At 41.9% G+C, this 20,748-nt stretch overlaps 1 protein-coding gene across 1 annotated transcript; it reads left to right on the top strand.

Moving 5' to 3' along the window:
- The first annotated feature begins 1,723 nt into the window (after positions 1-1,723).
- On the top strand, positions 1,724-19,819 carry LOC145395190 (uncharacterized). Its single transcript, XM_080268879.1, has 6 exons — positions 1,724-1,867; positions 6,903-6,984; positions 11,739-11,870; positions 14,040-14,268; positions 16,754-16,849; positions 19,282-19,819. Exons 1-6 carry the CDS (start codon positions 1,724-1,726, stop codon positions 19,817-19,819), a joined length of 1,221 nt encoding a protein of 406 aa, XP_080125005.1.
- Positions 19,820-20,748: the final 929 nt, after the last annotated feature.

Raw genomic sequence — 20,748 nt, 5'->3', positions numbered from 1 at the left:
TCACTCATTCCTGAGTGGCATTACATGAGCAATCAACCCCAACCACCCCTTGGATATAAACCTTCACTGGCTCAATCCGATTGGAGCGCAATAATTACCCACTAAACCACCAGGTGCCAAAATTTGGTTATATGGTTACCACCCAGGGTAGTGAATGGTTTCCTGGTGTACAGGAAACCATTTGGCATGTCACTCAGTGTAGAGTCACCCACAGGCAGAAGGAAAGGAAAGAATGAAGGAAAGAAAGACAGAAGAGGGAGTACAGTAGAAAGTTACCCATAGGCAGAAGGATAAGGAAAGAATGAAGGAAAGGAAGACAGAAGAGGATGGAAGGAAAGAAGAATGGAGGAGAGGAAAGGGCAGACACCTGACAGCAGCATTACATCGAGTGAGTGGATGGTGAGCGCCCCCACCTACCACAAAAGTCCAGAAGAAATCACAGAAAAATTGCTTTTTAATGTTCATTATGTACCTGTAAGGCAGATTTATTTGTTTTCTCCCAGTTATATGATAAAACTAGTGGGGCACTCACTGGAGCACATCTCTCCAACAAGGGCAGTGTAATTTTCAAACCAGTCTTCATAATGGGTTATGGTTTCACAAAAAGTGTTTTCTGGACCCAGAACCTGTAATACAATCTAGATTGGTCCCAAAAGTTTATCAACTGTTCCCAAGGACATGGGCTACCTACCTACTCACCAAATTTGGTCCAAATCTCTCATTTAGTTTTTGAGTAATCCTGCTAACAGACAGACAAACAAACAGGGGTGAAAACATACTCTCCTTGTCAGGGAGAAAAATTGTAGTAATAGTTGCAGTTGCAACCTTAGGCACATGTGAACATGATCCAGGTGGTGGAATTGAGGGACATTTGTATAACTGGGCAGCTCTATGGCATGGTCATGTTGGTGCCTGATGTACAAAGAAGACTTGCCGGTGCAGTCAGTCCTGGTTGTAGATCAAGGATGTGCTTCAAAATATCAACTTTTTCATACAACCAGTACTGTAAACTAGGGGAAACTGGCAAATCAGTTTTTTAAGTAGCAGTGGGACTTAAGATTTTGAGTCTGGTGATGTAGTTTTGATTCTATTCTTGTCCTTTTCAGACACTTTTGTTCAGTTTTGGAGAAATGTTTCAAGCTGAAGAGGTTAAATGTAGCCCTCCTCAACTCTTTCTGTACCAGGGTGCTCTCTGAAGCTCATTAAAATCCTCTGACAGCAGCAAGAATAAACTAAAAAGGATGTCACCAGTGTTAAAGGAATTGATAGGCAGTTTCTCTGTATTTCAGGAATTTAACCCGTACATTTCAGTAACATAATTTCATAGTATTATTAGTATTTTAGAGGATGATATATTAAACTCAAAGAAGATATCTTGTAGTGAAGGAGTTGATCAAGATCTTCTCTAACCCCTCAAGTTATAATCTCAAAGCTGAATACTGTATAATTGTTTGGTAGTGACAGAAGTACTCTACAAAATACATCATCAGACTGAGATAACAGCAAAACAGCACTATAGAAAAGGATTAGGATGGAGAGGTATATGAGTGAGGGTGATGGAGGTGGAGGAGGGCAGCCCAACTGCAGAGGACAGAGTGACATGGGGGCAGTTTGCATGTGACCTCCCCATCTGGGATTAAGCCATCTGACTGTAAATGAATGTATAAGTAGCAGTGAGGTGATATGTAATGAGGAATTCTGTACTATACTCTGTTTTCTTCAGATGAAAGATCTGGTATGTGAGCTTCGGCACTACACAAGTCTTCCCTGGAACTACAGACGTCTGAAATCATTGCCGCCGGAGCTTGTTGAAGAGGGCACCCATGTTGCACAAATATTCTTGAAGTGTAATCTGCTGGAGTCATTGGTAAGAGGAGTTCTGTAACCTCTACAGTATGATTAGGTACCATTCAGTAAATCATGGAGAGGGACGCCGTCATATGATGGCACTGATATAACCAAGCTAATCCACTGTCTGGTTATACAATAGTCCCTTGTCTTCCATCATCTCCCCTGAAAGAAGGATGGTGGATTGCAGGAGGAGGGCAATTTCACCCAGCAGTCCACTGAGTTCATATTCAGATGAGCCAGGGGTTGCACCTTCTACTGTAGTAAGTCCCCTTTCTGCCTCTTTTCACTAACTTAGAGAATGGGATATTAATGGTGTATTGCAGGTGTTTCATTTCAGGCAAGTATAGGTTATAGTAAGAGGTTGGTGCTGTCTCTCCACTGCACAGACTGACTCATGCTCTATGTCTCACTTCTGTAGTTCAACAAGACCTAAATGACTTGTATGGGTTACCTAAGCATTCTTCAGGTGTACTGGACTGGATTGCTGTACGTTGTTGTGTTAGCTTGTGATTACGCATTCTTTAATACTAATACAGTATATGTATAATAATGGTTTAACATTGCATCTATTCTTTACATTACTAACTCCATTTGACTGTATTCAACTCCGGAAAGAACACTGTTTGAAGGCACTGATGAAGGCTACTACTAACCATTCTGACTTGACGTTTGTCCGATTGAATCTGTCTGAGTAATAACGAAGATGCTGTGTGTGGAAGATAAGGCTGTAAAGTGCAGGCAGGGATTGTGGGGGCTGAATGGTGAGTAAATGAGTACAATATTTGGTCCAGTTCACTGGGCATGTTGTTGATTAGGTCTCCTGCTTCTTTTTTTCCCATTTCCATGCCTTTTGGACCCTACCTCACCCCACCAGTGGGTAGGAAAAAAAGGTGGGATGATGACGACTTTGAAACCCCTCCAGTTAATTTGGGGGGGGGGGGGATATAGATGGCAAGAGTAAGAGATGATGAACAACCTCTGGCAAAAGTAAGTGATGAATTAACATATTTTGCATGCGTGAAAGTTACGTATGATTCATTATAAAAAACTTTTAAGGTCAGAAATTATGTATAGTCAGTTTGTGATCACATGAAGGAAGTGGGTCACTACTACTGAACACCAAGTTATCTTTGCATGAAACCCAGTGAGCTTTAGTAATGAGGTAGAAATGAGTAATGAGGTAGCAATGAGTCTCCTCGATTACTAATGCAACTGATCATTCAATCTGACTAGACTGGGCCATCAACTGTGCGACAAGGCATTAGAGATCTTCCTTCGGTCAGAATAGATCCACTGTACTGTTGTTTCTCATTTATCGTCTTAGTCATGTCTCACCTAACACTGATTTTTTTTTTTTTTTTTTTTTTCCCTCCATCCTAGTCCCTTGAGGGGACTAGGGACCCCCTCCTCTGTTTTTAGTTCCTAAAAAGAAACAGGCCAGAGAAAGGAATGGGGGATGGAGTTATCCCTATACCCTGAAGATTGGGTCTATGAATGTGCGTGGATGTAGTACGATTGAGGCTAAAAGAGAGGAGATTGGGAGAATGTTTGTGAAAAGAAAGTTGGATGTGTTAGCTTTGAGTGAAATGAAGATGAAAGGGAAGGGGGAATCTATGTTTGGAAGTGTGAATGGAAGATTGTTAGGTGTTGATAGAGGAAGGGCAAGAGAAGGTGTGGCCATGTTAGTGAGTCCGGAAGTACAGCAGTGTGTGATTGAATGAAAGGAGGTGTCATCGAGACTGATGTGGGTGAAAGCGAAATTTGAACATGAGTTGTGGGTGTTTGTGAGTGCATATGGGCCTGGTAGTGAAAGGGATGAACAAGAGAGGGAGTCTTTCTGGAATGATGTTGATGAGTGTCTGCAGAGTTTTGGAGTGAATGTGGTAATGATGGGAGATCTGAATGCTAGAGTGGGAAATGTAGCAATTGAAGGCGTAGTTGGTATGCATGGTTTGCCTGGAAGAAATGAAAATGGGAAACAAATGATAGCGATGTGTTGAGCGAGAGATGGTGATTGGGAATACTCTGTTTGAGAAGAAAGATATTTATAAGTATACATGGGTGAGACAGGAGGGTGGAAGAGTTGTTGATAGAGCTTTGATGGACTATGTGGTTGTGTCTAGGAATGTAATAGGAAGATTGCTGGATGTGAGAGTTCTGAGAGGGAAGGGTGGAGGTATGTCTGACCACTACCTGGTGGAGGGAAAGTTAAGAGTAGGTAAGAGATGGGTGAGAGCTAGGAGGGTTAGGTGTGGCAGGGAGGTTTTGAAAGTGAGTGAGTTGGATAAAAGAGAGAAAAAGATAGAGTATCAGGAGAAATTGAAAGATGAGTGGAACGCAGTGAAAGATCGGGAAAATGGCAGCGTGGAGGAGGAATGGCAGTTGTTTAAGAGTGCTGTGGTGGGGCATGCAGAAGAGGTGTGTGGTGTGAGATGTGTGGGTGGTGGTGTAAGAAAAGGAAGTGAATGGTGGTGCGAGGAAGTAAGTATGGCTGTGGCTGAGAAGAGACGTGCATATGAAGTGTGGCTGCAGAGGAAGGATGAGATGTCATATGAAAGGTATAAGGAAAAGAGGAATAGAGCGAGAAGGGCTGTGCGTGATGCTAAAGTGGCAGCAGATGAGAGGTGGGGTAGGCGGCTGACAAAGAATTTTCAACAGAATGAGAAAATGTTTTGGAAGGAGGTGAAAAGGGTGCGAAAGGGAGAGTCTGGGAAGGAAGAACGAGTAAAATCAGAGGATGGAAGGATGTTAATTGAAATGGATGCAGTAAGGAAGAGATGGGCCGAGTATTTTGAAAGATTGTTAAATGTAGAGGAGGAAAGGGTGACTGAGATTGTGGCGGATGGAAGGGTGCAAGGAATAAATGTGTTGGGAGAGTTAAATGATTCTTTGATCACGAAGGAGGAAGTGGAGAAGGCAGTAAAGGAGATGAAAACAGAGAAAGCTGCAGGTATGGATGGGTGTGCTGTGGAATGCCTGAAGGGTGGTGGAGTGACTATTGTTGACTGGTTAGTAAGATTGTTGAATGTGTGCTTTGAGAAAGGTATGGTGCCAGTTGACTGGGCAAGTGCTTGTGTGATCCCGTTGTATAAAGGCAAGGATGATAAGTATGAATGTACTAGCTTTAGGGGTATAAGTCTGTTGAGTGTTGTAGGTAAGGTGTATGGTAGAGTGTTAATTATGAGAGTTAGAGAGGGTACAGAGGGAGTGATTGGTGATGAGCAATGTGGCTTTAGGAGAGGGAGGGGATGCGTGGATCAGGTGTTTGCTGTGAGACAAGTGTGTGAAAAGTATTTAGCGAAAGGCAAGGATGTGTTTTGGGCATTTATGGATTTAGAGAAAGCGTATGATAGAATTGATAGGGAGGCTTTGTGGACTGTTTTAAGATTGTATGGACTTGATGGTAGGTTACTAAAAGGGGTGAAAAGTTTTTATGTAAATAGTAGAGCATGTGTAATAGTGGGAAATGCTGTGAGTGATTGGTTTCCCGTGAGAGTGGGGCTGCGACAGGGATGTGTGATGTCGCCTTGGTTGTTTAATATTTACATGGATGGTGTTGTAAGGGAGGTGAATGCAAGAGTTTTAGGTGGAGGTCTGAGTCTGGTGAATGTTGATGGTGGAGAGTGGAATCTGAAGCAGCTGCTGTTTACAGATGATACTGTACTGGTGACTGATTCAGAGGAGAGATTGAGACAGTTGGTAGAGGAGTTTGGAAGGGTGTGTGAAAGGAGGAAATTGAAAGTAAATGAGAATAAGAGTAAAGTGATGAAGTGTACAAGGTTGATAGATGGTAGGGGGATGAATATAGTGTTGAATGGTGAGTTGCTTGAGGAGGTAGATTGTTTTAAATATCTAGGGTCACATAATGCTGTGGATGGAAGAATAGATGGAGAAGTGAAGTTTAGAATAAATGAAGTAGGAAAGGTGCTGGGAGGAATGAAAAAAGTGTTTAAATGTCGTTCGCTTAGAATGGATGTAAAGAGAAGGCTGTATGAGGGTGTTGTGGTACCGACTGTGTTATATGGGGTTGAAACATGGAATATGGGTGTAGCAGAGAGGAAAAGTTCGAATGTAATGGAGATGAGATGTCTGAGGAGTATGTGTGGAGTGACGAGTATGGATCGGGTGCGAAATGATGAAGTGCGAAGGAGAACTGGAGTTGTTCGGGAGATGGCTGGTAGAGTTGAGCAGAGGGTGTTGCAATGGTTTGGGCATATGGAGAGAATGGATAATGAGTGATTGGTGAAAAAGATAACAAGATCTGTTGTGAGAGGTGTAAGGCTGAGAGGAAGACCACGAATAGGATGGATGGACAGTGTGAAGAGAGTGTTCGATGCGAGAGGTATGTCTGTTGAGCAAGGAAGAGTGGCTGTGCGTGACAGAAATAAATGGAGAGAAATTGTGAATGAATAAGTGATGACGCAGCCCTGAGGGGATACAGTATTCTCCCGCATTTGGTCTGACCAGCTAGTCAGGTCAGGTGCGGGTAAGGGGATGGGTCTGTTATGATGTGGCAGGGGTAAACCAGTTCTGCTGTCGGGCCCTGCTGTGGATGTCACTGATTGCATTGCGCAGTTGACCCTTGTGCGGTGTGGTGCGGTGAGGATCTGTCCGTTCTCCCCTTTGGGGCTAAGATGCGAATGAATGTGTTTGAATGGATGAGTATATGGGGAATGTGTCGTCCTGTCTCGGCTACCTCCCTTTCCTTGGGGGAAGCAGCCTAGGTATATAGATAGATAGATAGATCCTTGCCATCTCCTAATGATATTATTCAGTTTAGGATAGACTCTGAATCTTGATATGTTAGATACGGTATAGGCATAAGAAACCAGCATAGAATACAAGAGGCCTTTGCTTTGGCTATTGAATGCAGTTGTGTGGTAGCAGGAAGAATAAATTAAGAAAAATTACCTATATTCAGATGGTTAGAGTTGTTAAATTATCCAAATTCAAACAGTTAAAGCTGTTTCACTTAAAATAATATGTTGCCTACATATATTCCAGACTAAAAGTTGATGGGCATGTTTACCATTATATTTGTTTATTTTCAGCCTGACAGGATCGGCAACCTCACCCGCCTTACATACTGCTACCTCAGCTCCAATAAACTTAGCTCACTACCAGAGTCAGTTGGTGAGTAGTGTGTGGTGTATGATATTTTTTTTTTTTCTTTCTTTTTTTTTTTAACAAATACTAACTACTTGGTTTGCAATTAGTGTGTCACGTATATATTACCTTACAGTAGAAAGGCTGGCTTTATCTAGAAGGTCATATGAAGTGCATGTATGAATAAATAGAGTATACCAAAAAACAAAATAGTGTACAGGTATTTTATATCCTTAATGAGTCTCTCTCTCTCTCTCTCTCTCTCTCTCTCTCTCTCTCTCTCCTTAGAAAATAGAGGTAGGAATATTGATGGTGACAGTAGTGGTGATAAAAAAAAATTTGTGCAGATGGATAAGCCAGTGAGATGCAGCCAGGATTCAAGAGGCCTGAATGGGGAGTGAATTATTGTTTGGCCTATTTTCCTAGATGTGCAGTTCATGTCCCTCTGTAATGCCTTTTCTATCCTTGCTTTCTGAATCCTCCTTCATACCATGATAATGATGATGTCGTTGTTGTATGTTGGTAATGTATTCTTAATTATCACGTACAGATGGTGCTGTAAATTGGGAAAGGGCTGGGAAATAAGATTTATAGGCAGCAGTGAAATGTATAATAAGGAACTTGGCAGTAAATTATCTATCTATCTATCTATCTATTGCCAGACGCCTCAATCCCGTTTGGGGTGGCCACAAACAAATCGCCTCCAAGTCGCCCTGTCCCCTGCCATTTCCCTCCCCTGCTCCCAACTCACACCCCCCTCTCTCATATATTTCTCCACCCCATCTCTCCATCTCATCCTCGGCCTCCCCCTCCCTCTTTCCCCCTCCACCTCACTCACATACACTCTCTTCGTCAGTCTTTCACCCTCCATCCTCTCCACATGGCCAAACCACCTCAGTGTGTTCCTCATAACGCTTCCTATCACATCCACATCAACACCACAACGCTTCTTTATATCCTCATTCGTCAGCCTGTCTCTCCATGTGACTTCACAGGCTCCTCTTAAATAACTCATTTCCACAGCTCTCACTCTTGACTTGTGTCCTTCCAACAACGTCCAAGCTTCACTTCCGTACGTTAGAGTTGGTATCACAATACTGTCATGTAGTAACTTTTTCACTTCCATACTCACTTCCCTGTTTCTTATCACTGCTTTCAAAGAACCAGCAACCTTTCTTCCCTGCTGTACCCTTTCAAGCACTTCACCCTCCAAACCTCCATCCTTACTCATCACACTACCCAAGTACTTAAACGTACTCACATTTTCCAATTCCTCACCATCCAACCTCGCTGTACATTCACTGACTTCACCTCTCTCAAAGACCATCACTTTACTCTTCCCTACATTCACCTTTAGATTCCGTTTCTTACACACTCTCTCAAACTCATCCACCAAGCCTTGCAGCTCCCCTTCGTCTTCACTCAACAACACAGTATCATCTGCAAACAACAGTACAGGGAGTTTCCAAACACTATCCTCTCTCACCAGGGCCACTCCAACATCCACTAACCTACCTTGTACCTCTTTTATTACCCCATCCATGTACAGATTGAACAACCATGGAGACATGACACATCCCTGTTTCAACCCAACTTTCAAAGAGAAAAATTCACTTAGGTCACAATCCACACGCACTGCAGCTAAATTATGGTACGTTTTCGTTTTCGTTTTTAAAGGCTCCAACATGCTTGCATGTGTCGGCCTTGGTCACCTAATGGCGGCTCTCCATGCTGCACGATCCATTGCAGCCTCCCTGTTCAGTCCCTTAACCCTAAGGTCACACTTAATGACCTCGTCCCATGTCTTTCTCGGTCTGCCCCTCATAACCCCCCCCCCAATATTAACACTTCTCACCTTCCTCACCCAACTATCATCCCCCATCCTCTCCACATGTCCAAACCACCTCAATCTACCTCTCCTCATCACAACACCAATACACTCCAGTCCCATCCTACCTCTCAACTCTTCCATTGTAAACCCAGCCCCTCCAGGCCTTGGACGCAGGGACGCACTGCACATCCACCTAATCATTGTCATTTCTGTACGTCTGAGCCGGCGAATGTCTTCCTCCTTCACTGCCCAGGTCTCACTGCCATACAGCATTACACTCCTAACACACGCTGCATACAAAGACCCCTTAGCACGTAGGGAGAGCCCCCTCAATGTCAGGAGAGGCAAGAGCTCCCTGAACTTCTTCCAACCACTTCTCACCCTAGCCACAGAGCTAGCTCCAGCCCCACCTCCAGCACACAACATGTCTCCTAAATAACAAAACTCTTCCACACACTCAAGAGATTCACCAGCAAGTTCAATTCTTTCACGTCTGACGATCTCCACCTGCTCACCCCGGCACGCCGTACACATAAAATCAGCATTATCTCGCAGTCTACCTCTGATACCACTACATCTCTTATGCACCCTTTTATCACACACACCGCACAAGATGGAATTACTTCCCACGCCCTTGTGGCAAACTGCACATGGCCACTCTCCCTCGTCTTTGACAGTACCGCCACCAACCCTAGATATCATCACTTTTGTTTTATCTGCATTTACCCTTAAACCCTTTTGCCCCATACCATCTCTCCACTTCCTAAACCTTTCCTCCGCCTCCCTTTCATTCTCTGCAATCAACACCAAATCATCAGCATACAACAACTCCCAGGGAGTCCGTTTCTAAAGTCACGTGAAAGGGCTTCAAGTACCATGATAAACAACATGGGACTCAAGACTGACCCCTGATGCACACCAACATTCACGGAAAACTCATCACTCAAATCTCCATTCACTCTCACCTGGGTGTGAGCACCCACATACATGGCCATAACCACCCTAACCAGCCACTCCTCCAAGCCAAGCTTTCTCATTGCCCACTTCACCACCTCTCTAGGGACTCTGTCAAAGGCCTTTTCCAAATCAACAAAAACAAAATAAAGATCCCTTCTCCTACCAATATATTTTTCCTGAAGCTGTCGAACAATGAATATGGCATCAGTGGTCCCCCTACCTGGCATAAACCCAAACTGCATCTCATCAATATTCACTCTTTCTCTAATCATACCTTCTAAAATCTCTCCATTACCTTCATTATCTGATCTAAAAGCTTTATACCTCTATAATTCCCTCTTTCCAGGGCATCACCCTTCCCCTTTATACACATTTACAATTACACTCTTCAGCCAATCATCTGGGACAACACACTCATAAATAATCCTATTTATCAGGTCAGTGACTAAACTCACCCCTATATCGCCTGAGGCCTTCAACATTTCGGCAGTCAACCCAGACACACCTGCTGCCTTCCCCACCCTCATCCTGCCTATTGCCTCACTCACAGTAGCAGTATCAATCAAAGGCCAAGGGCCAGACACTGGATCTGCTGGCTCCAAACCTTCCTGTCCCAGTCAAACTCCTCATTCAACAACCGGTTATAATGCTCTCTCCATGCATCTTTAATATCCTCACTGTTCACCACTACCCTTCCTTCATCATTCTTCACACACTGCTCACCTATGATATCCCGATTATCCCTCTTCACCTGACCTGCCACCCTAAATATATTTTTCCTTTCCCCATGATTGAGGTTATCAAGTAATTGTCTCTGTGACTCAGACTTTGCCCTGTATACCTCTCTCCTAGCCCTACGCTTGGCAGCCAAATATTCCTCTTTGCTACCACCCTTCTTCCATTCCCGGAAAAGCCTTCTTTTCTCCTTAATTGCAGCTTCTACACCCTCATCCCACCACCAAGTTACTTTATGTCTTGGTGGTCCTCTTGTCCAGCCGCATGTTACATTAGTAACTCTCAAGAAATTGTTCTTGAGGGCTCTGTACTGTTCATTAACGCCTCTGTCTACAGCTCCCTGTTCAGCCACCACTCTCCTCAACTCGCTATAGAAGGCATCCCTTACTACTTGGTTTTTCAGCTTCCATATTTTCCTCCTAGGTACATAAGTCCTCTTTTTCATCATTTGTTCTTTAAGCACCATATCACAAATCAATAGTTTGTGCTGCTGCACACACTTAATAGAAAAAATTAGCTCCATAAAAGATATTGTATAATGAGGACTTGTTGTGCTGCATATAAGAGAAATACTGAACTAGGCAACGGGTTTGTCATTTTTCTCTATATCTTCATACATTCATGTCACTCTGCTGAAGAGGTTAAAAACACAGTGGACACCAGCCTCACCACACAGAAAAATCAATACAGTGACCAGTCAAGTGGCACAAACTTAATTCCTTATGCATCAGATTATTTTGGGGGGGCCTTAGCCCAAGAAAAGAAATTAACAGTTCTAGGGTGGGGATCTGATATGAATGAAGTAGTGTTTTGTTAACCAAATTATTCCATTATCCAGCACATGTGATTCTTCATGTGTGCCAGATACTGGAGGTTCTCTTATTATGGAGGAGATTAGAGAACACCCACTGTTAAAAGTAAGCAAGTGGACCAAACCCTTTTGTTTAGGGAACCAAACATGTGGGCTGTGGTTTTCAAGCTTTCATGATGTGAAACTGAAGCTTTTTTTAGCTATGACGAAATTATTTTTGCTTCATTGTCATCCTTTCTTCAGCTGTCAAAAATTTCTGGTACTGGAGAGGGATATGGTGGTACCATCATAACTAGACTAAAAATGTCCCTCCTTTCCTTTCCTGTCTTTCAAAAGGAGAATGGTGGACTACAGGAAAAGGGCTGCTTCATCCTGTAGGCCACCAGGCTTATGTCCAGATGAGCTGGGGCCACTACAACAACAATAAAAAACTTCATTTTTTTACAGGAGAGCTTGTATCCCTGCAAGTACTAGATGTGGGCAACAACAAGCTAAAAGCCTTGCCACACTCCCTGGGTCGGCTGCCTGCACTCCGCTCCCTTGTGGCAGCTCAGAATCAGCTGACCTGTTTCCCGCAGGGTAAGGACAGTATACCGGCAGTCAAAGACAAAAGTTTGTCTAATATTTCAATTCAGCTGCTTGTTCTTCCTCCGGCCAATATTCTTAAGCTGAGAGAGGCTTGGTATACATGTCTTTGATGGTACAGTACATTGATAAGCCTTCTCATGGACAGGAAATTTCTAGTAGAGCAAGTTGTATGACATTATTGCTACCACCCTGTACGTAGGGCCTTAGGTTTTAATTCAGTTTTCTTTCTCAGGCCTACTTCCATTGATGACTAATGAGCCCAGTAAGTGTTTTTGAGTTATTATGATATACTCTTCCCCACTTAAGAACCATTGTATGCCAAAACCATGGATGAACCCCGATTTCCATGTCCCCTCTCCCCATCCTTAGTTTCTGTGGATACTATGATATATCTGACATTTGAGTTAGCATGCCAGTCCAGCTTATAACTGCTGGGTGTGTGAACTTTTTAAACAGTTATTATTATTAATCACCATTTTTTTATATTCTTTTTCCATGTTAAACCCACAGTAAGTTACTTAAATATTGCCTCATAAAGTTTAAATGATTCCTATAAAACAAATTTGCAAGTTCCCCTAGTTTACAGAACCATTTATAATGAAAAAGTTATGATTTAGAACATATCAGTGGCACATACAGGACCCTTCATTATGTTACTTTTTTTTTTTTTTTTTTTTTTTTTTTTTTTTTTCCACCATCAGGATTATAGGGTCCAGGACTAGGCTACTAATGCCAAACACTTTAAGTTTGAATGACCAGTTGCTCACTCTTATTTTGCATTGTAAGAGCAATAAACTCCAACCAGCCCTCCACTTTAAATACTTTAAGGCAACATCCAGTTAGAGCACCGCCAGGCATCCATTTGGTTATATGGTTACTGTAAATGGTTTCCCAGGCATCAAGAACCGTTTATGTCACTGAGTGTAGAGTCACCTGAAGGTAGCACTTGACTGAGTAGCCAGTGGGTGTCCAATCCTACCACACATTCTTAAGTATGGTAAAGGTAAAGGTGGGGCAGATGCCATGTAATGCTTAGCCACGTTCCTTATCTTCGTAACATTTGCCTTTGAGCCTGTGGTGAGTTATTTACCCAGTATCCTGGGTTAGGCCACTGCATCAGCCAGGTTAGGTTACCACAGTTGCCTCCCTTAGTTGTTATCCTAGGTACTCAGTTTACCTACCAACCCATAAAGGGTGGATGGACACCTGAGTCAAGTGATGCCAGCTGCCTGCACCAGGATTTGAACTCTGGCATTAGTAGGCCTGTAGCTTTGCAGTCAGTGATGCCAACAACTTGGCCACCATGGCTGTAATTGCTACAGAATTACTAACGTACTTATTCTTTCATGAAGCTTACAGAACTGATTTGCCAGTTTCTCCTTAAAATGCAGAACCAGTTGTAATGAGTGGTGGCATTTCAGGTTACATTTTTTATACATAATGACTAATGAGGACTGACTTTACAGTAAGACCTATATATGTATATATATATATATATATATATATATATATATATATATATATACTGTATATATATATATATATATATATATATATATATATATATATATATATATATATATATATATATATATATATATATATATATATATATATACCATATATATATATATATATATATATATATATATATATATATATATATATATATATATATATATATATATATATATATATATATATATATATATATATATATATATATATATATATATATATATATACCATATATATATACCATATATATATACCATATATATATACCATATATATATACAATATATATATATATATATATATATCTATTGCCAGACGCCTCAATCCCGTTTGGGGTGGACACAAACAAATCGCCTCCAAGTCGCCCTGTCCCCTGCCATTTCACTGCCCTGCTCCCAACTCACACCCCCCTCTCTCATATTCCTCTCCACCCCATCCCTCCATCTCATCCTCGGCCTCCCCCTCCCTCTGCTATTAAGTCCGCAGTAAAATATGTAAAAATACTTACTCAGGTTCCAGTGCTACCTATAAAACTGATTTGCCAGGTCACCCAGTTTAAAATACCAATAACATTGAAAATATAATTATTTTGGAAGCCATGTCTAGTATATAATGACTAATTGTATTCTGAATTTTCCTCAGAGTTGTGCAACCTGAAGACCTTGTCCATCCTGATGCTGAGTGGAAATCACCTATCCAGTCTGCCTGAAGATTTTGGCAATCTAAAGGGACTTCAAGGCCTCTACTTGGACAACAACAATCTGAAGGAGCTACCTCGAGCTTTGACCTCTCTACCCATTCTGACTCGTTTATCATGCTGCTCCAATGCTCTTTTGTTTCTCCCAGCTCTTCCCTTCATCAGACACCCATAGTTAGTATTCTTTATCAACCCCATTTCACCTTCATTTAACTTCTCTCTCATCTCTTAACCCCACTCCTTCCTCACCTATCTTCCATCTCACATCTCAGCCCTGCTTCTCCCTCACCTATCATCCCTCTCATCTCTCATCTGCACATCTCCTAATGCATATGTGCTTCTTCATTCCCTAATTCTTGGAAAGAAGCCAATATCCTCCCAATTCGAAGAAAAGAAGTTCCTCATATCCCTCTGATTACAGACCAATAGCTACATTCTCTTCTCTTGGTAAAGTATTTGAGATTGTAATAAATAAGCACATTGTTAAACATCTTGAATCCAACAAATTAATTAGTGACAGACAGTATGGTTTTTGCCACAAAAGATCCACTGTTGATATACACAATCCCCTGACTCATATACCATCCAACAGTCAACTGACCAACACAGTGAAACCCATGCAGCAGCTCTTGATATTTCTAAAGCTTCTGACAGAGTGTGGCACCATTCCCTGCCATCCAGACTCCCTTGCTATGGCCTATCACCTTTTGTTCCACTGATTTCCTCATATCTCATCATGATCATCATCATCATCAGCCAGACCTCCTTTCTCACCCTAGGGTAGGTTGAGGAGTAGCAGTGTCCAGACAGCCCAGCATTGCCCTGTCCAATGGGCCACGCTTCCATTCACTCACCATTCAAGCCCCTGGAATCCTGGCTTTATCGGATATGCCAAAAACGTTTACCACATTCTGTAGCTTCACAAAAACGTATCCAATTGAGTCAGCAACAGAAAGAAAAGAGTTGAAGTAGATGATGTAGGCCTACAGTATACAGTATATATTCCAATTTCCACTCGATTAATGCTGGTGTGCCACAAGGATTGGTCCCGTCTCCAACCCTATTCCTAATTCATATTTATGATTTCTTGTCTATCACCCATAATCCTATTCACTCATATGCAGATGACTCAATGCTTCACAGTTCCTTCACACTTAAACATGCACTCACAAAGTGTGATACAGTATCTCAAACTCCCAGCTCAGTGCGTCAATCTCCATAAATCAGGACTTATCTAAGATCACTGAATGGGTACAAAGTAACTTGTCTCATTTAATGCTAGGAAACCAGCTATATACAATTTACTAATAGACAGATATTATCCTCAATGCAACCAATATTCCTACATCCAAAAGTATTAAAATTCTCAGTGTTTCACGTAACAATACCTTCAGCTGGACCTCTCATATTAGATCACTTGCTCAAACTGCCTCAAAGAAACATGGATTACTGTATCGCATTTGTAACTTCTTCATTGATGAGCAGTTAGTTATAATTTACAAGTCATGTGTGCTCTCAGCTTGAATATGGCTCACCCTTGTGGAGTGGATGTGGAGAGGTTGCACTAAAGCATCTGGACAAAATTCAGAACAAAGCCATAAGACATGTATAGGTGTATGGTATGTAGGAGGACTGCTGGGCCTTGATAGCAGGCTGTGAAGCCTATGCCCAGAGTCGGACACATAAAAAAAAAAAAAAAAAAAAAATTAATAACCCTGACCTCGTCCCACGTCTTTTTCGGTGTACCTCTTGCAACCCTACCCTCAACATCAACACTTTCTCACTTTCTGCACCTAATTATCATCTCCTATCCTCTCCACATGCCCAAACCATTTCAATCTACCTCTCCTCATCACGACTCCAGTACACTCCAGTCCCATCCTACCCTTCAACTTTTTCGTCATAAACCTGGTCCCCCAGGCCTTTCCAAAACTGAACAGTTGTCATGTAGCAGTGCTTGGATTCATGTGGTTAATCCCTCTAGTCTCAGGTGCCTCTCCTTTATTAAACAAAATCATCTGGTGGGAAAAATGATATGAAACAGGAAACACGCCACTGGACTGAGGGTTACGATACAAACACCTGGGTTCCTATGATGGGCCTCGCACACATACGTGCACACATACACATAAAAATGGTGCCATGTTACTCGTATTGGCATCAGCCATGGAACAGCTGATGTATTGTATGAACTGGAAACAACCAAGTTCCGAAACTGGCATATTCCTTTCCAACAGCTGCTGGAAGCTACTGAGAAAAAACTTGAAATGTGTAGTATGATTTGTAACTGCTTGACTTTGACTGTACAGTCACTTAGAAGTAAAATCATCGAATGACTGTAAAGTACTTGTATCTGAATGCTTTCTGTCTAAGACTGATGATTGTGTGGCTTGTTACCAGGCTTGTAGCCACATTTCACTCATGGCAGTACGTCCATGAGTTGATAGTAGCCATCCATCTAGCAACAGTACCTATATGCATACCCTCAACTGAATGAAATCAACTGGAGTCAGCTGGAATAGAATACTAGAGTTGTCTCAATCTTGAGTGAGGTAAAAGGCATTTTCTTTGTAATTTACTGTGGCCATTCTGGCAAAAACAAATGATGGAGATGATGATATGTAACATGGACTAACTTTATTTTGCTGTTTTTCCACAGTATCTTCTTTGACAACAACCCTCACCTGAGTTACCTGAGCCTGACTTTAGTGTATCAAAGTGATGGTTGGACGATTTCGAACCTACAAACAACCGGGTAAGTTTGGAACAAATACAGTACCTTTAACAACTTATCAGATCAGTGCCATTAGCAACCCAGTGCACATTACAGTAAAACCTTGATAAGTCAGAGCATCTGGGGCTTTGGCCCTTCTGACTTTTTAAAATTGTGGTTTATCAAGGCACATTTCTCTCAGTTGCTTCCTACCACAATCAGTGTTATCAAATAAATCTTTGCACCTCCCCAGTATCATCATCACCCTCAAGTATCTTTTTCTTTACAGTCACTTAATCAGTCAGGCTTCTTTCAGCATTCTGTTCAGTCTCTTTATACCAGTTATATTTGTGTGCCTCTTTATCAGAGTACTAATTCTAGTGCATATATAACCTGTAAAGATTTTTATTAATTTATTTATTTCTTGTGCTAAGTGGGGGTGCTCACCATCCATACACTCGATGTAGTGCTGCCCTTGGGTGACTGCCCTTTTCTCCCATCCTTCTTTCCTTGCTTCCTCTTCTGTTATTCTTTCCTTTATTCTTTCCTCTTCCTTCTGTATATGGGTGACTCTATGCTGAGTGACAAGCCAAACGGTTTCCGGTACACCAGGAAACCATTTACTACGCTGGGTGGTAACCATTTAACGATATTATGGGCCCTGGCGGTTTAGTACGTAATTGAGGTGCACTAATCAGATTGAGCCTGGGCAGGTTTATATCCAAGGGGTGGGTGGGGTTTATTGCTCACATAATGCCATTCAGGGATGAGTGAGGCTGGTCACCCTCATCTTAAATGTCAGGACCAACTTGCCTAGCCACGGGCTCCTACGCTACCCATGGGGCAACACAGGATTTGATGATGAATGAAAAAATTTATTTTATCTTGTTTTTTTAATACTCCGTCTATGTGGTAAGATTGAGAGACCTCAGAAACTTATTTTTGTGCATTTTTGTATTCATTTAGCTTATAAAGGCTCCAACATGCTTGCCTGTATCCGCCTTGGTCACCTGATGGCAGCTGTCCGTGCTGCTTGATCTCTGGCAACCTCCCTGTTCAGTTCCATATTCCTGTGGTAACGTTCTATAACCTCATCCCAGGTTTTTTTGATCTGCCTCTCACATTCCCATCCCCAGCATTCACAGTTCTCACTTTCTGCACCCAGTTGTTATCCCTCATCCTCTCCACATGCCCAAGCCATCCAAATATACCCCTCCTCATCACATCATCAATATACTCCAGTCACATCCTTCCCCTCGACTCTTCAGTTGTAAACCTAGCCCCCCTAGGCTTTGCATTCATGGATGCAGTGCACATCCACCTAATCATTGTCATTTTTGTATGTGAGCCTGCAGATATCCTCTTCTTTTACTGGCCAGATCTCACTGCCTTAGAGCATTACTGTACACTCCTAACACATGCCACATACAAAGATCTGTTAGCATGGAGGAAGAGCCCTCTCACTGTCAGGAGAGGCAATAGCTCCTTGAACTTCTTCCAGCTGGAAGTTGTTGGAGTGTATTGGTGTTGTGATGAGGGATGGTGGATTGAGATGGTTTGGGCATATAGAGAGGATGGGGGATGACAGTTGGACACAGAAAGCGATAAGTGTCCCCACTTGGGGTAGAGTTGCAAGATGCAGACTGAAAAGACAAGGTCATTCAGTGTGACCTCAGGGATAAGAGACTGAATAGGGAGGCTGCCAGAGATTGAGCAGAATGGAGAGCTGCCATTAGGTGACAAGGGCCAATACATGCAATCATGTTGAATTTCTTTATAAATGAAACCAAGTTGTTCTTTCTTTCTTTCTTTTTTCCACTGACAATATAGCCATTATAAAATACAGCTTAATGCTCTCTCCCATCCCTAAAACACAATAAACAGATGTTTGAAAATGCATGAATGCATACAGTACTGTTCAAAATAAACAAAACTGTAATAACTAATATGTCAACAGCGTAAATGCATAATAAATTTTGTCCTCATAATTTCATCTATCTATCTATCTATGTATAGCCTGACGCCCTAATCCCGCAAAGGATGGCCGCAGACAAAACGCTTCCAAGTTGCTCTGTTACCCACCATTTGACTACCCTCCCCCCAACTCACTCCCCCCTCCCTCATATACCTCCCAACTCCATCCGTTCACCTCTTCCTTGGTCTTCTCCTCCCACTCCCTCCCTCCACCTCACCTACATACACCCTCTTAGTCAGTCTTTCATTCTCCATTCTCTTCACATGTCCAAACCACCTCAGTGTATTTCATAATTTCAGACATGTATAAATATAGTTCAGTACAGCAGCAGCAAATCTTATTTTGTGACTTGTCTGGGATGAAAAGCAGCAACCATAAATCCAGGAAGTACAAACTATTACTATAAAGGATGCACTGTACTGTGTATGGCACACTTTAGTGCAGGATAACTGTAGAAGATGTTGTTCAACCCCATACTTATTGTTTTTTTGTTTACTAGGTGTTTCCGGAACATTGAGGCGGAGAGCAACAGAGTAACGGTCTACACAGGAAGATCTCCTAGGTTTTCAAAACAACGTGGCCTAATTCTACCCCTACAGATAGAAAGAGTTACATTGCCAAGCACAGGAAAAGTTACCCTTCCTTCATTAAAAGAATTATGCCTGCGTTGTGTGTGGAAGGCAGTAGAGCCAGTGAAAGGCAATAATTATAAAGAAGTGAGTGTGAAAGATCAGCTTGGTATTAAGCCAGAGTCAATGCCAACTGTTCTTCATCATAACATAAAGTATGGTCCTGTTGCTTACTGTAATAACTCACTGTGTGGGGAACCAATATTTAGCTTTACCAGCATCAAAGTTGTTCCTGTGTTTAATACCCCCAAATTAGAAAGTGAAAGGAGGAAGGTTCCAATGGTTCTTTACTTCTGTTGTGATGTTTGTAGCATACAGTACTCAGAACATATCCATAGAAACACAGATGAGTTTTCATTGTGGATGACTGACTGTCTTAGGAAATCTATGTGTGTTGAAGTGGTATGATCACAGGATTCTCATATAATTTTAGCATAGCTGTGTGGAATTAAATTATTCCTTGAACTGCTGTAGGTTTATCCATGTCTACAATACATAGCTATGGTTAAAGTATATGTGAACAGGCAAGGTGTGGAGGTTGAAGAGGCAAGGGAGCTGGCAGTGGATTGAGTTTGTTGGAACAATTTTGTATTGGAGAGGTTTGGCACTCCTGTTTTTACTCAGTGATGTGATAGTCATTGGAGTGGCTCTAGCCAACAGGTAATTTGGAACATGTAAGTATGGATGTAAATGTCAGTGAGCTGGAGTCAGATTCTGGGGGTTTGAATGATGAATGAATGACAATGGCAAATTTAATTGTGCAAAGTAATGCAAATTTAATTGTGCAAACTTTTGATAGATTTTCCTATTGTCAGGTTTTTTCTTGCCCTCTGGACCCATTTCACCCACTCTTTAGGTGGAACAATAAGTTTGGATGACGATGATGTGTGTGTTCTTGCCTTACCTAATTGTATCTTAACAGGAATGAGTCAAGCTTGTACCGTCCTATGTATTAAATCACTTTTATCATATATATCCTTAAATTTATTAATTATTTTGGCACATACATACACACACACGAAGTCTGTCCAAAAAGTAACTGAACACTTTAAATAGCTCACCAATGAGTCAGCGTAGTATGATTGTGACAGGATCACTGTATTGGCGACTCTGAGCTTTAGTCTAACATTAGCTGCATCACGCCATGTCACTTAGCCACTGAGGTACACACACTTGAGTGAACATATGTTTAGTGCTTTTGATGATGTGTTGCAGGTTGAACATTGAAGGATCTTGGAAAGCAATGTATTTGTATGAAATTCTGTGTCTAATTAGGAAAAACTTTGACATTGGTGTATGGTTAAGATGTTCAGACAAAAAGGTAGTCATCGCAGGGA

Source organism: Coenobita brevimanus, chromosome 30, assembly GCF_032717465.1.
Source record: "Coenobita brevimanus isolate Jiangsu-jjx chromosome 30, ASM3271746v2, whole genome shotgun sequence".
Classification (NCBI taxonomy): domain Eukaryota; kingdom Metazoa; phylum Arthropoda; class Malacostraca; order Decapoda; family Coenobitidae; genus Coenobita; species Coenobita brevimanus.
Note: the sequence above shows the minus strand (reverse complement) of the source record. Positions and strands in the feature narration are given on the sequence as shown.